Raw genomic sequence first — 16,970 nt, forward strand, 5'->3', positions numbered from 1 at the left:
GACAGTGCACACTTTCTGCAACAGTCATTACATTCTATACACAGTAGTGCAGTTCAAATTTCCTATCCTTTTATCAAAACATCTTTTTGAACCATTTCATTACAGTACAGCCATATTATCTATGTAAAAATGCCCTCTTGAATAATGCAGGAATGCACAGTTTATATTCAGGGTTTAGGGTAGGGTATCTTCTATCAATAATTGGAAGTGGAAGGAGAGACATGAAGCTCCAAAGCGTTCTCATCTCAATCACAGCCCTGGTGGAAGAGTGTTGTTTTACAGGCCTTGCGGAGCTGGATGTCATCAGCACACGGATAACACCCTAATCAATATTCCCGAATCAGCTGTGTAAGAGGGTGCATATAGATACTGGAGAATATTGGGGAGAAAGTCACACTGTGACATCCCACAAGGGAGGAGATAGTAGCATGACTGCTCTTCCCTGATAGCTACCCTCTGTCCCTGAACTTGGAGAAAGGTCAGCCACTGTAAAGCTGACCCACATATCCTACATGTGGGATATCCTATGATCAAGATATCATTCCTACTATTCTCCAGGAAGCTGGGCAATGCAGTTCTATTTAGCAGACCTTTGGGCATCACGGTACAAGACTGGGATGTTTGCCAGACTGGATGTTTGTTTATATTTCACATCCTTAGTTTGGGAGAAAGATGGATATAAACGTTTTGATGAATAAATATGAAATACTAGCAGTAAAGCCCATTTAAAAAATGGGCCTAGGAAGGGGAGCAAGCCACCTCCGGAGGTGGCGGCCCGCCTGCGAAGGGCTCTCGCCATGTCAGCGATGCAACGAGAGGCCTCCGTGGGGCGAGTGGGGCAGGAAAGTCCCCTCCCACTGGCCGCCCACCTCCAGAGGTGGCAGCCAGCCCGCGAAGGGCTCTCACCTCATTGGCAATGCGGCAAGAGCCCTTCATGGCCCAAGTGGGGCGGGAAAGGCCCCTCTCACCGGCCACGCACCTCTGGAGGTGGCGGCCAGCCGATGAAGGGCTCTCACCAGGTCTGTGTCCTCCTCGCCAGCCAGGAAGCTTCTGGCGGTGAGGCTGAACATGCACCTCAAGGAGGTGGGCGCTCCAGGGGCTGGCCCAATCCGGACACGCCCGCCCAGACAGTGGCCAGACAGAGGCCGGACAGGACCACCCAGATGGGTATTTCAAAAATATATAGAGGAACTATGGTAAGGATGAGTAAAGAGAAAACAGGATTCGAGAAAGCAAATTAATGGGGAAAATACAAAGAAAATACTTAAAGGTAGCTTAAAGTAGCGATCCCCAACCTGTAGGCCGCGGACTACATGTGGTCCTTCGACTAATTGGAGGTGGGCCCCGAAGGATGCCTTCTCCCTCCCCGGCCCTTTACTTCATCCCCCCAGCCCTTTACAACACACTTCATTGTTGTGGCGTGTCTGTATCTTATTTTGAAGGGACGTTTAAACATTACCATAGTGATCAGAGAGTGCTAGGGCAGTGGTTGAGAGTAGAGGAGTAAACTACCCCCCCCACACACACCGGGCCTCAGTAAAAGGCGTTGAGTGGTCCCCAGTGATAAAAAGGTTGGGGACCACTAGCTTAAAGCATGGACAGCAAAAGAGGGCAAAAGAAGAAAGTACAAGGAAGATTATAAACTAGAATTAGGTGATCTCAGTGAAACACAGGGAAAAAATAAGGTTGCTATTACTGTTGAGCAGACTAAGGTGTCATACACAACATCAGAACAGATCGATATCCTAATCGTACTTCTAAAAAAGGACAGATATATAGCAATTTGATAATGAAAAGAAAATCTATGGGAGAAAATCAGCAACACCTAATATTACAAATTATGGAAAGAAAAATATTATCCAGAAAAAAGAAAGAGAAAACAATGCGGTTATGCTTTTAGTAACATGTTTTGAGAGAAAGTATATGAAGATACCATATACATGGTATATTCACAGACATCCATAAAAGATTAAACCGAACACAGCTTCAACAGGTGACAACTGCCCCAACACAGTTCATTGTATCATACAGCATTTCGCACAGAATTTTACATAAACCAATCAGGACAACTGCATATAGTTGAGCAGACTAAGGTGTCATACACCTCACTATAGCTTACTCAGCTCTCCATTTATATTTGAAATAAAAGTTTCTGAACTAAGGACTGCTGCCCTGAAGCATAGCAACCAGCTGATATGCTCTAGATAAGTGAGACAATGCCTCAGATAGGGCTTGATTATGAAAAATACATATATTCACACAAACTCACCAGCTAATGTATAATCCATATCAAATCCAAAGCACTTTATTTTTTCCATGGCTAGACTTCTGTTCACAAAAACCCTGTGGAAAAAGTAAGAAACCCAAGGGTAAATATTTTGTCATGAAATCTAAGGGAAACAGACACCTCCTTTGAAGTGTCAAAGAATTTCTAAATGGGTAAAGTGATGAAAGAGACATGCAATCCTATGCACATTTGGTTAGAAGCAAGTATTGTTTTAAAAAGTGGACTTCTTTCTGAGTAAACATGCAGAGATTTGGACTGTTGATCTTCTAACACAATAGTGTCACACAATTCTACCTTTTACCTTATTAATTTTACCTACTCCATGACCAAGCTAAAGCTATCATACTTTAGTCACTTTAGGAGAACCAAGGCTCACTGGAAAAGGCAATAATGCTAGGGAAAGTAGAAGGCTGCAGGAAAAGAGGATGGACTGTCTCAAAATGAGATGGACTGTCTCAATAAAGGAAGCCACAACCCTAAATTAATGATGGGATGGTTGAGAAGTCTTTAATTCATACAGTCACCATAACCCAAAAATGACTTGATGGTACTTAACATACACACTTAAATCTTTGTAACAAGCCATGGGAATGAACAGAACCACCTCTGGAAGAAGTGGACGGAGACACTCATGGACAAAATGCAACTCTTCAGCAAAAAAGGCAAATCTGTTTTCTCCTTCCCTGACTGAAAAGAAGGGAATGAAGGAGGTGATCCCACCCAGTTCTCATTCAAGCACCGCACACCCTCCGTCTGCTGACCTGGCCACACCATGCCAAGCTGCACAGGTACATCAGCCACTGGCTGCCCCTCTGGGGTCATCCTCCACTAGCACCCATTGCATTCCTGGATGCAACAGGCTTGAAAGCTAGTTCGTTATAACCCTCCCAAGTATGTTTTGTTCATGAAGATCCCACCCCCAAACACACAGAGATTATTTTTATTAATAATTTTTACCCCCACTGTTCTTTCAAGAAGCTCAGGGCAGCCTGCATGGCTCCTCACAGTAAACTTTAATGTATGAATGCATCAATGTTTCACATTATAACCTGTTAAATATTAACAAAATTATTTACATTTTAAAAAATCTTGAAATTTAAAGCTGCAGATCAGAAATTTATTTATTTATTTATTTATTTATTTATTTATTTATTTATTTATTTATTTATTTATTTATTTATCATACTTCTATACCGCCCTCCCCGGCGCTCAGGGCGGTTTACATTATAACAGAGAACCATACATAAAACAGTCTGTAGAACATGTACATCGATAACCAACAATTGCAACCAAACACAACACAGTATAACAGTAAACAATCGTGATACAAACAGGTCCAGGGCTTGTTGATGGGATTCTGAGGGGGGTGGCTTATTGATTGATTTAAGCCTGCATATATTTAAACTTCCAGATCAGGGATAGATGAAGAGAAGGGACGTTTTTCTAAAACTTGGGAAACCCCCTATATTTACATACACACACACACAAAATGTAAAAACTTACACAATTTTTTTTTGGGGGGGGGGGTAATCTTCCTAAAAGAAGATTTGAACTTGTTCATCTATGAAAGGGCTTACATTTAGAAGCGCATCATTTACTACAACTTATTCAGAAGCTGTTCTAATAAGCATCACATTATTAGTTGTGATATTTTTCTGTCATCTCTGTAATACGTAAGGACTGTATGTATTTTTATTAACTATAATAATAAAACACAGTAGCCATAAACCACAGTGACTGCTTGGTTTGGAGGTTTTTACACTGTGATCCCAGTTATTTTTTTCTGCTATAATTTCATTAACACATACATAAAGGTAAAGGTATCCCCTGTGCAAGCACCGAGTCATGTCTGACCCTTGGGGTGACACCCTCTAGCGTTTTCTTGGCAAACTCAATACAGGGTGGTTAGCCATTCCCTTCCCCAAACACATACATATATGGACAATAAAATGTATCAGATAAGGTTATTTCCACATCACAGGTACTGGACCCATGCCCCAAGTCTTTCTGGATGCAAAGGTAGTCCCTCACTCGACAATATTAATAAAAGAAAAGCATTTTATCATAATTAATTCACAACAGTATGCAACCTGTATGGCCTTCTTGCACTTCCATGGTCACCTTTCAGCCTGTCTATGCTCCCTGAGTCCCAATTGACTTGGACTTCTAAGAACTGCACAACTCTCTAGTAATTTATCTCTATTTAATTTTCTTTCTCTGTCTTCCCAATTTCACCTTCACATCAACATCTAGATACAGCTAATACACTAGATGTTGTCAGGAGAAGTTTGTTCTGTGGCTAAGTGTTGCTTTCATGCCTGTTTATGACAGCCAACTATTAGATTCAATATCCACTAAACATTTTCAGATTTGCAGTTGAGCACAAGCAATTAGTATCCCATTGTTAAACTTACAAAATGTCACCAGTTTAACCACACTCATCTCTGCCCAAATGCTTCCTGCAGTTTCCTTCCCAGGGAAGGCAGCATACCACTCCAAGAATATAATAAATTTCTCAGCAGCAGTGAGTAAGAGGGTGGGGGGAGAGAGAAACCTATCCCCTTCTATGCTCATATATAACCAGTCCATTCATACAGAGACAGGATACAGTAATTCTGACATCTTTGAATGCCTATGTAAATCTAGAACTAAAATTACAGAGTTATGGTTTTAGCCTTGAATTAAAAACTGATGAACATGCAGAAATGACCTTTATGGAAAATACTGTTTGGAATAATGGCTGATTTTCAGAAAGTAAATACACTGATGATGTCGCTTATAACAATTAATAAAATATCATTAAAAGCTGGTGAAATGTATTTTATTTTTGTACATTTTGGATTTGCAAAGACCTATGTACATACATACATACATTAAAAAGTTGGCTTAAGCCAATTACAATAAGTTTTATCCTCTGATGAATAGAACGATTATTTGCCTTTTTCAATACTGTCATAAACAGAAGTATGAAAAAGACAAAGAACACAGCTATTAGTATGCAGTGTTATCTCTTAAGATTTTGTCTGGATGCCCCCAGACTACTACGGTTAAAATTAGCCCTACATTTTGTTTACACAAGATTGCTAGAACAAATATAGGCAGAGTACTGAAACAAGTATATAAATATGTGCAAAAAGAGATAGCAGCCAACTTAATGTTTCTATTCTCAATACCCCAGAAATCATCTTCCATTGAACATAAGCCCCGAACAAACACACTGTTATCACCACTTCAGTAGCAAAACTGTTAATATCCAAGGTCAAACCTATTATATTCCTGCACTAGGAATCTTACCTCATCGCACTTACCTCATCTTGCAAAATTTGCAGCCATCCAAGTTACTGACATGCCTGATCACATTACCTAATGTCTTGAAAGCTCCCTACACTCATATATGTGCAACTTTATTTCTATCCGATTTGACTTTAAAGCACTATGTCTGAAAACAAGACTGCAATTGCTGCATTTCTTCTTAAACAGTGCTAGAGAACACACATCTGTAGTTAATTTTACAAGTCACTGGATATCACTGTTCTACGTAAGTCCATTTGGCATAGAGTTTCTTTAGTCATAGCATATTTTACCCTTAACTTTCCACACTGCTTTAAGAGTCACACTTTCCTGGCAAGCTGCCTGCTTTTGCAATGGAGCATGTATAGCACCAGGGGAAGGGAAGGAGAGGACAGAGAAAAGGAATTAAAGATGGCATTGTAATTGTAACAGTTACATAATAATCAACTTCATGGCATGTTGGCAGAAAACTGAACAAAAACAAATGTCCTTGCAAATACTTCAAAATCTACTGAAACTACATTCTAGCAAATAAAGATCTGTGACTAACAGTGACATGCTAAGAAGGGTTACATCCTTCCATCTATAATCTACACATAGCCGCCTTTCAATAAAACTTGTGCATGCAAGTTGCTATGCAAGGCAGCCAACGTTCCTGATCTGGGCCTCCACTGAAAAGGAGGCATCCAGAAGCAAGCCCAGGCTCCTGATGGAAGACACTTGTGCTAGTTGGGCTCCATCAAGGGCCAAGAGCTGCACCATCTGTCTCTCTGCACACCAATTCACTCATCTCTGTCTTAGCTGGATTTAACTTCAACCAACCCCACTTCAGCCATTCCAGCACTGCTTCCAGATACTCGGCCAGGCAGTCTAGGTGGCTATCGATTAACAGAAAGAGTTGGGTGTCATCAGTGCACTGATAGCACCCGAGCGCAACTGCCCAGATCAACTGGGTGAGGGAGAGCATGTAGATGATGAACGTCACCGTCAAGCCTAGCAAGAACATTAGCACCAACCTGCTTAGATCCAGTTTCCTCCAAAGGTCATCTGTCAGAGTTATCTCCGGCTGTGACCAGGCTGGAAAACGGATTGGAAGGGTAAAGTGCTGATGTCTCTCCCAAGAACCTCTACAGCCTGCTCAACTACATTACCCAGAAGCACTAGATGCAAGACCAGGTGGAAGTTGGTCAGATCCTCCATTCAACTACCTTACCATGAAATACTAGATGCAAGACTGGGTGGTAGATGGTCAGGTCAGAAGGATCCAGCTTCTACTTTTTTTTTCAACAATGATCTAACCACAGACTCTTTCAGACTCTCCAGAAATTTTCTGAATCCAGGGACAAGTTGATAATATCCCAGAGAGGGGTCCGAATCAACTCACCACCGGCTTTCATCTGTCATGCTGGCCAGACAACTGCAAGGCCTTGTCCATGTCAGCCAAGGAGAGCCTACTGAAGTGGTTCAAAGTAGGTCTCTTAGATGGCCAATAGACCTCCAGTTCACTATCTGCATGAAAACTGGCTGGAAAGTCCTGTTGGAGAAAGACAATTTTCTCCACAAAGAAGCTCACAAAAACCTTGTAGCTAATATCCAATGTAAAATTTGGGATGTTCCTTTAGAAGCATAGATAAGGATGTTAGAAATCAAATTGATCTAAACAACTATGTCAGGCGTGAGCTAGCAGAGGCAACATAAGCTGCATAGAATTCCTTCTTGGCAGTCTTCAGTACCATTTCATAAGCGTCTTATAAGATGCTTTTGATGCCTTATCACGAGAAAGAGCATCAGGGAGTGATTTTATCGATGGCCTCCTAGATCCTGCTATGCTAGTCCTCCACTAGCACAACTGAGTCACCAGGGGTCAGTGGATTCTACAGAGTATTCCAGAATCTGATCAGATCCCTAAGTCTCCTTGGGCAAGCAAAAATCTACTCTGTGACTATATGGGGGTGGGGAATGGTATGTTGATCTGAGCCTTTAGGGTGAGGTTCTCCAACCATGGCACCCTAGCTATCTGGATCAGGTCAACATTTATCCCCATTCCAAAGATCAAATCCAAGTTGTTGCCTGCCCGATGTGTAGGGCCAGCATTGGGCAAATCCTAGTGTTGCCATGGCTGACACTAAATCTGAATTCTGCAAGGAGTCAGTCTTCTTGGCATGGATATCAAAGTCCCCCAGAACCAGTAGTCTAGGAAACTGTTCAGCCCACCCAGTGATCACCTGCAGGAAATTTGACAAGGCACCTGCTGATTCGTTAGGTTGCCAGTACACAAAGCATATGGCCAGACTATGCCCTACACCAGACCCACACATTCAATTTCTGGGATGAACAGGGAATGCCTGAAAGATTCTTGGACCAGCATTACCACTCACCCACCCCCTTGTCCGCAACTGATAACAAGGGTGGGGAAATTGTCCCAGGACGATGGAATCACCCTCCAGTATCCAGGTTTCTGTCACACAAAACAGGTCCATATCTTGAAGTCATGTAGGGTAGTGGTCTTATTATTTATGGACTTGGCAGTGCACAGCACCAATATCAGAGAGTGGTTTTTCTTCCTAGTCCTGCCTAGTCCTAGTCCCACCACCATCATTTCTTGGGATAGGAGCAAAGTTAGAATGGATGCAAGCATTCCGGTTTCAGCCACCTCTTCCCACCAGCATACTTACCATGACCCCCAATCACTGGGATTCCCAGCCCTTGGCTAGCCTCATTGCTATCCATCTGACACCTTCCCCTTATTTTCCCCTCCAAACGCCCCAGTAACACTCTCAATTTCCTTCTCTTCTCCTACCCCTCCGACAATTATAACAAGCACAATAATAAGCCTAAAATCCACAAAAAATTAAAGGCTGCCATCTTTTGAACTCTCCATCTTTTGGTGGAGATTCTTGGGTCACCTTTCCTGTTTACAATGTCCTATGAAAACCACATACTGGGTGGGGTTTGATAGTATTTTACAGCCTTTGTACATTAGCTGTCTTTCTTCCTTATGGAGCTAAAGGCAGCTTACAGCATAGATAAAAGAGCCATTGTAGTGTACTAGTTAAGAGTGTTAGACTAGTATCAGAGAGACCAACTTTCAACCCCCCCCCCCTTGTGCCATAGAAACTCACTGGGGGACCCTGGACGAGTCACACACTCTCAGTCTAACCTACCACACAGGGTTGATGTGAGGATAAAATTAAGAGAGCACCATGATGTAAGCTACTTTGGGTCCCCATTGGCAAGAAATATGAGGTATACATAAATTTAATAAATAACTGTAACAGCCAAGTTTTAAAACCCAGAACTGCTTTTAAACTTAACCAAATGCAGTCCCAAATAAAAGTATCTTCAACTACCACCTGGAGACTGAAAGTGAGGAGACAGGTGCTCCTCTCTCGGGAGACTGTTCCCTAATTTATTTATTTAGATTTCTATACCGTCCATTTCTTTGCAGCTCTGGGCTGCATTGAACATTCTATAACTTACATGGAATGTTATACAGACTGTAACATCAAGCAACTTTCGGTAAAGCATCAAAAGATTACAATACCACATTTATAATATAAATAACAATTAACAGTAACATTGGGAAGATTAATTATTTCAGTCATGGGGGGGCGTCTGGGGGGACCAGCAGGTGTTCTGAGTCGGTTGGCCTCAAGCGAATGCCTGGTAGAAGAGCTCCCTCTTGCAGGCCCTGCGGAAGTTTGGGCAGAAGCTGCCACTGAAAAAGTCCTCTCTTATGTACCCACCAGACAACTGACGGGATTGTCAAAAAGGCCTCTCCCGGTGATCTTAATTCCCAAGCAAGAACATACAGGAGAAAACAGTACTTCAGATACCCTGGTCCCAAGCCATGTAGGACTTTAAAGATCAAAAACAACCTCTTATTGGCCTTATGAATCAATTTGTAGTTAATGTAATTACAGTAATATCAGAGTCACATGGTCCCTACAGTCGCTTACAGCTTGAATGTACTCCTATAGATGATGAAAATAAACTGAAATGAATGGGTAGTATCCTACAACTACATTCTGCTAATAGCAAAGGCTTACACTGGCACAACTGATTCCTAAAGCATTAATAAAAATCCATTTAAATATACTAAAATCAGCAAATAGCTTTTTACAACCTATTAACACAAAGTATATTTTAAATCCCTAAATTTTAAGAGGTAAAGTAACCACCAATTAATTTTGTTACAGCATCCCAAGGTCCAAACACATTTCTACTGAGATACTTAACACAGACAGAGAATTAGTCATCTTTTACTCTTCATATTTTTAAGCATAACACAATTATGATCATTTTGCACATTGAGTGCAGAACTGAACATATACCTAAAAATAACTTTTTTGCTAGTACTATCACATTAGGGCACTTCAAGGTATTTGAATTCTGGGATTAGCAATGTAAATAGTAGATTTCAAATGCAAATAACTACTTTTGAAATCCAAAACCTATACTGTAGTTAAATATCAGTTTGATCTCCCTGTGTTTCAAATTATAGATTCTCTTCCCAGGCAAACAATTCCAGCAAATTTAGATATATTCTTATTTAAGCCTATTGTTTTTACCCTTTGGCATATAACTTGTTAGACATTCACAACTGCTGAATGAAACTGTAATAAAACATAGAATGTTGTCTACAATTATTCTGAATTAAGGAGAGAGAGGACTGGAGTCCTGGATTGAAAGGAGAGGCCTAATTTCCAGACATTGTGCCAATGTAAAGGCAAAACTACCTCTGAAAAAGGAAAAGAACTACATTTTGGTTCACTTCATCTATATGTTAAAAATACTGTAAGAGACCTAAATTTATAATGGAGAGACCAATTTTATTCTATGACCATGAATTATTACAACTCATGAATTATTGAAATATAAAATAAAAAAGTAAATACCTGAGTTCTGTTTCTTGGCAGTTGCCAGAGAACTGAAAATCAACTTTTTCCATTGTTTAACCTTTACTGGAAACAGCTGTTAGACACCAAAGAACTATATGCAATAATCCAAAGGGTGAATAGAAGTATTCCCTCAGTGTTAAAAAATAGACATCACAGCAATTTGGTGTCTCATACTCAACCTCCTTCCTGTCTAACTACAATCGCAGTACATGACTGTACTCCTACACAAGGAACAGCCTCACAATTACTCCCAACCCAGATAAATCATCAACAAGAACAACATAAAGAAGGAAGAAGCCTACTGTCTTAAGATGAACATCTTAAGCACTGTGTATCATTTTTTAAACATTCAAAGGTATAGCACCAGTAATTGCACAAAAAAGGCAAGTATCTCATTACCAAAAGTTATCATAAGAGGATAGCTGTAATTCATCCCCTATTATTTTATACCATAGACAATTCCTACAACTAGACTAGAAGAAGAAAATATAATAAGGAGGAAAATCCTTTACATGCTACAAATAAAATCCAACTACTTGTCTCAATTCTAAGATATGATTTTGTGGGGGAGGGAAGGAAAAGAGGGACTCTTCCTTGTTCACCAGCATAGAGATTTCCAAAACAGGCAACAATTAATTTCTTCCAGACAATATATTAGCCAAGATTTAGCAAGTAAACACTGTGCTAAGCAATTCACGACAGTAATACAATTATTTCAAGAGCATGAACTGTCAGTTCAGCACCTTTTCAAAATATAATCTTGCATATGCAGTTTAAGCACTGTATCAGCAATCACTAAACAGGTTAAACAAGTCTCAAAGACGACTGCTGCGAAAACTTTATACACAAAGCCCACTCATAGTGATAAGTCACAACAGATAATTCAGTTTAAAATTCCAGCAATAAGAACTAGAGACATGAACACTTCTATATCCAAATCTGGAAGTTACTTAGCAAAAAGACAGATCTAATGTAATAAGAGAAGAGTAAAAAAAGTGTGTGTTGGACTTGATATATACTTCTGTCATAAAGTTCCCTGGTTGACCTTAGACCAGTCCCCATCTCTCAGATTAGCCTGACATTGTTTGTGAGGCTAAAATAGAAGATAACATCTAAGCCACTCTGAAATTCTTGGACACAGGAAAAATATAATAAATATCAGTAATGCACTCATGGTTTATAAAGTAAAACACTGTCTCAAACTGGCACAGTCTCATACTTTATATATCTTCTTTTCTTCTTTTTTTCCTTTTGGCAATTGGTGGAGCAATTGGTGGCAATTGGTGGAGCAGGTTGTCCTCTCAGCAATTGGTAGCAATAGTTTAAAATAGTATAAAGTATCCTTTTTATATAGCAGAAATACAGTAGACCAAATGTACTAGAACCGGAAAGTATATATAAACTGTTTCTTCTGGCTAAGACAAGTACAATGGATAAAGCACGGATTCCATTTTTTCAGATTCTGATCACAATTTAGTACTACTCTGTGAGTAGTCTTGTTTTGAGCGTTCATCATCTAACCCAAGGGTCCCCAGCCCCCGGTCCGGAGACCGGCAGCGGTCCATGGATCAGTTGGTACCGGGCCATGGCTCCTCGTCCTCCTCCCCAGCTGCTGCCTCGGGGGTTGCCCTACCACTCTGCCGCCGGCTCACCTTTGGTGCTCTCCAGAGACCGCCATGGCTGGGGCTCACCCTCGGCATGGCACTATGCAGCTGCTGCTGGCAGCACTCCCCAGTGGGCGGCAGGAAGTCAGGGGCGCCAGCGGGAAAGCAAGTGAAGCAGGGGCTCAGGCGGCAATGTCCCTCAGCAAAAGACTACCCCCCCCCCGGCCTCAGTAAAATTGTCAAGCGTTGACCGGTCCTCAGTGATAAAAAGGTTGGGGACTACTGCTCTAACCTCTCTGCCACTGTGTTCTCTGCACTGGTTCTACTCAGACCTCAGAATTGCAGGCTGGTAGGACACCAATCATGGGCTGCAAGTCCTTTCTCTACACCCTTGGAAGAGCATTCCACTTCATTGCCTGGCTTTATGCTTCCACTCTGGCCTGCCCATAGCACCTTCCTTTTAATTTTTCCTTCTGATTTGTCCTGCTTCCTCCACATTTAAGGAGCAAATCAGCCACATCTCCCCATTAACCCAATTGTTCCTGCACCTAAGTCTACTCTGGTCATGTTTTTTTCATGAAGATTCTCTAGGCTGACTTAAGCAACCAGTGTGTTCCCTGGCACCAGCTGACAACATCATAAATAGGGCTGCACAATTTGACCCGAAACGGCCACTTAGGCACCAGAACAAGCCCCACCTGAGCAACAGATTGCTTTGGGGTGATTTGAATTCCCCCATACCCCACCGACAAAGAGACAGAGCTGAAGTAGCAGCCTTGGAGTGGCCATTTAAAATTTAAAGGGAATTTCTGCTTTCCCACATTTCCCGGGGCCTGGGGGGGGGGGTAGGAGTTTAAGTTATACCCATCAAACTTTCAGGGTAGCTCTGGGAGGGTCTTCCCTCACTCCTCTCCTAATTTGAAAAAGATTGGACCCTAGGGGTTTCAAAAGAAGGTGCCCCCATCTGCTCCATTATATCCAATGGGATAGACTCTCCATTGGACATATAGGAGAGATGGGGGCACCCTCTTTTGAATCCTCACTTTTTGAAGCAGGGGCTAATGGGGTCTAAATCGGGACTGGCCAATGTGGAAACATAGACATTGTTCCCCTGTAGCGTAACTTTTGTCATTAATTCCGCCAACGATCCCTGCCCTTTTTTAAAAAATAAATAAATTGCTGGTTGTGTTACAATTGTGATTCTACAACACAATTCCAATCTAACGAAATAGTTCTCTCCCCACCACTGCCACATTTGGTCATCACCTTCCATCTCGTTTCCTTAAGTTTCAGCTTCAGCCTTGGTGTTAGTGACTGCTTTTTATTACTATCATCATCATCATCATCATCATCATCATCATCATCATCATCATCATCATCAGTGAAAGTCGTGGGGGTAATGCTGCTGGGGGTAATGACAGCATGCTCCCCAGAAGCCAAGCCAAGCCTCTCCAGCTGGCCACCAAGGCTTAGAATCATAGAGTTGGAAGGGGCCATACAGGCCATCTAGTCCAACCCCCTGCTCAATGCAGGATCAGCCCTAAGCATCCTAAAGCATCCAAGAAAAGTGGGTATCCAACCTTTGCTTGAAGACTGCCAGTGAGGGGGGCTCACCACCTCCTTAGGCAGCCTATTCCATTGCTGAACTACTCTGACTGTGAAAATTTTTTTCCTGATATCTAGCCTATATCATTGTACTTGTAGTTTAAACCCATTACTGCGCGTCCTTTCCTCTGCAGCCAACGGAAACAGCATCCTGCCCTCCTCCAAGTGATAACCTTTCAAATACTTAGAGGGCTATCATGTCCCCTCTCAACCTCCTTTTCTCCAGGCTAAACATTCCCAAGTCCCTCAACCTATCTTCATAGGGCTTGGTCCCTTGGCCCCAGATCATCCTCGTCGCTCTCCTCTGTACCTTTTTAATTTTATCTATGTCCTTCTTGAAGTGAGGCCTCCAGAACTGCACACAGTACTCCAGGTGTGGTCTGACTGGTGCCTTATACAATGGGACTATGACATCTTGTGATTTTGATGTGATGCCCCTGTACAGCCCAAAATGCCATTTGCCTTTTTTACTGCTGCATCACACTGCCAAAACAACAAGCCACATTTTTGTATCCCCACCAACTCTTTTGTGTTATTACACTTTTGCATTATAACATGACAGGGCTAATTTAAAAAGATGATTTCAGACTTGGAGGGGGGCATTCAAAGACAATAAAATGGCGCTGCCACAGGATTGGGTGACTGTGTCATGTGACAAAGGTGGACAAGTTTTTTGTTGTTGTTTGCTTAAGGTTGCCAAGAAGTTTCCACTTCCTGTCCCTCAGCTTCAATGCAGAAACAAATGTGGACTCAATTTGGGGACAAAAAGTGTGGAAAGGGGGGTAATGTCTCCCAATCCAAAACTCAGAAATGGTCTGTGGCAGGATTCTGAACTTTAAAAACCGAAATCATCATGTAATGATGGCTGGGTGAGTCCTCAGTGCAGAAACAGTCCTACTGTTCCATGGGCCTGACCAGGACTGGGCTCTTGCAATGTTTTTTAAATCACCCATTTAAAATGGTATTGGCAGCCACATGTAAAATGCCATCATCTCTAGGCTGGCTCTAGAAACCAAAGCAATGGAGGTGGCAGTGACACTCTTTCACATATGCAGTCTGGACAAACGGAGCAACAGTCTGATCATGAAATTACATTGTAAATCAAAGGTTAAGATGTGAGGGTAAACAACAACAAGGAAAGTAAGGAAGTGTGAAAGGAAAAGCGGCAACTGTTGGCTCTCAAATATGAGAAAATAGCTGTATGTGGTCCTTATTTGCGGGGGAGTTAATTTCTCTACAGACATTTAGAAGGAGTGACATTAATTCACAAAAGCTTACCGATGATATGCTTCCCGACGATACTTCTTCAGAGAATGCCCATCCATGTTTGCAGGAAGATCAGCTGTATTTTGTAATCGGTCACTCCATGAAGTTGTCATTTTTTAAACAAAATTTTGCAATTGTCACTTTACTCTGGAAAGGTAAATGAAGAGATATATTTAACCTTCAAGGCATATTTCACAAAACTTTTTTATAACCCACGTCCTGGTTTTTTAAAATGTCCGCAGGAATCAGTGAAAAATTGCAAGAACATTACCAAACCAATATATATATTGATGAAAAATTAGCTGTATATACATCCATATTTAACAGTGAAATGTTTAATATATATTTCAGTTTAAGGTTCCGATAATTTCACAGGCTAGTGCTGTGGGAACATGAAAGTTTTCTTTGTGTTTCCCTCACCCTTATTTCCTTGCTCTAAATTTTGTAGTTTAATTTACTATTTCCTTGATTTTTGTTTGCAAAAAGTCCTGTGTACTGACTCTATACGTTTTTGCCAGCCCCACCTGGAAACAACATCATAGAATCATAGAGTTGGAAGGGGCCATACAGGCCATCTAGTCCAACCCCCTGCTCAATGCAGGACTAGCCCTAAGCATCCTAAAGCAACATCAACATTTAGTGAGAGAGATAAAAACTTGACATAAAACTAAACCCACTGACAGCAACCATTTGTAAGAGAAAAAACAAGATTGTACAGAACCTTAAAACCATTATCATCAAAAAAGCAAAATTTACAACCATGTATTCTAGTCAAGACAAGCAAACTGAACCAAAGATCTTGTCATCCCTACTGAAGTATCAAGTAGGTAACTTATTCGCCCATTGTACTCAATAGTTGACACACAACAAAAATATTCCATGTTGAAAACACTTGGGCATATGGAAGGCTTCATCACACATTCCTCCCATTCCACCTCACCTAGGAAGAATCACACTATGTGGACACTACATGACACTTCATGGTGTGTTGAAATCATAGTATCATAGACTTGGAAGGTGCATACAGGTCATCTACTCCACCCCGCTGCTCAATGCATCAAGCCACTCCTTGAAGACTGCCAGATCAAACAAATTACATCATGAATATGGAGAGAAGCATATGACTTTACTATCCCAAATGTAGGAACAGCACAGAGCAAGAGTTGGAAGCCTGCTGCAGGAATGGGCAATCAGCAATGATACACATAGAAATCTATTACCTGTTAAATGACTAAGCTAGTATCTAGAATGTAGCAACTAAACTATTTAAAGACAAAATACCAAACAGATTTGATGTGTGCCCTACCATAGCTTCTGTCATCTCATACTAGAACTCTATTCCGTGCTTAAAGAGGGTGCAACATTTTACAGAAACTCCATTTTCTATTTTCATGGGTTATACGCTGAGATCCTTTATTACATGGTTAGGAAACTAGCTTCAAATTATTTGGCCTGAACAGAAAAATCTAGACACCTTGTGGTGATCAAGGCTACATCATCATTTTTTCCAGACTTTCATTTGCTTTAAATATACAAATGCTTCTTTTCAAATTATTGCCAAGGACACTAGCTAAAAATAAGTTGGGCTGAACCCTGACATACTTTTGTAAGTCAGCAGGATAAGTATGTAATCATACAGGCAACTAGCCAGCCAATCAAAATTATCAGCTATGAACTACTGAATGTTATGGTATCCTTTCTTAAGTTACAAAACCTATTTTTAAAGCATCTGTAAATATCCTCAAATATATAGGAATATATAAACTTGCTAGCCATTTTAGAAACAGCTTTGTGTGATATTTTAATTACAGTCCTTCTACCACTGTCATACCCAAACATTTCTAAAATTAAAAAACTAAGAACTTCAAACTATACTATACATTTAGTAGTAAAGTGCTAGTCCGAGTTAACTTGATTTGTAAGAAGGCATGTGTGCAACAAACAACATGGATGTTGCACATATAGATAAGTTGTTTTTCTATTTTGTTAAAAAGCTTATCTGAACTCAACGGAATT

General features: G+C 41.0%; 1 protein-coding gene across 9 annotated transcripts in view; it reads right to left on the reverse strand.

Annotated features, from left to right (window-relative positions):
• The window catches only part of NT5C2 (5'-nucleotidase, cytosolic II), an 82,641-nt gene that overhangs the window by 44,348 nt on the left and 21,323 nt on the right, over window positions 1–16,970 (reverse strand). For 4 of the 9 annotated variants that reach the window (XM_077349591.1, XM_077349592.1, XM_077349589.1 and 1 more), the window contains exons 2-3: window positions 14,967–15,101; window positions 2,270–2,343 (exon numbers count right to left, since the gene is read on the reverse strand). In XM_077349591.1, coding sequence (XP_077205706.1) covers window positions 2,270–2,343; window positions 14,967–15,067 — 175 coding nt within the window. In that variant the 5' untranslated portion in view covers window positions 15,068–15,101. Of the gene's footprint in view, window positions 1–2,269; window positions 2,344–14,966; window positions 15,102–16,970 lie in introns of those variants that run through there. The other 5 variants (XM_077349595.1, XM_077349597.1, XM_077349598.1 and 2 more) reach the window with 2 other exon arrangements.

Source organism: Paroedura picta, chromosome 8, assembly GCF_049243985.1.
Source record: "Paroedura picta isolate Pp20150507F chromosome 8, Ppicta_v3.0, whole genome shotgun sequence".
In the NCBI taxonomy this organism is placed as follows: domain Eukaryota; kingdom Metazoa; phylum Chordata; class Lepidosauria; order Squamata; family Gekkonidae; genus Paroedura; species Paroedura picta.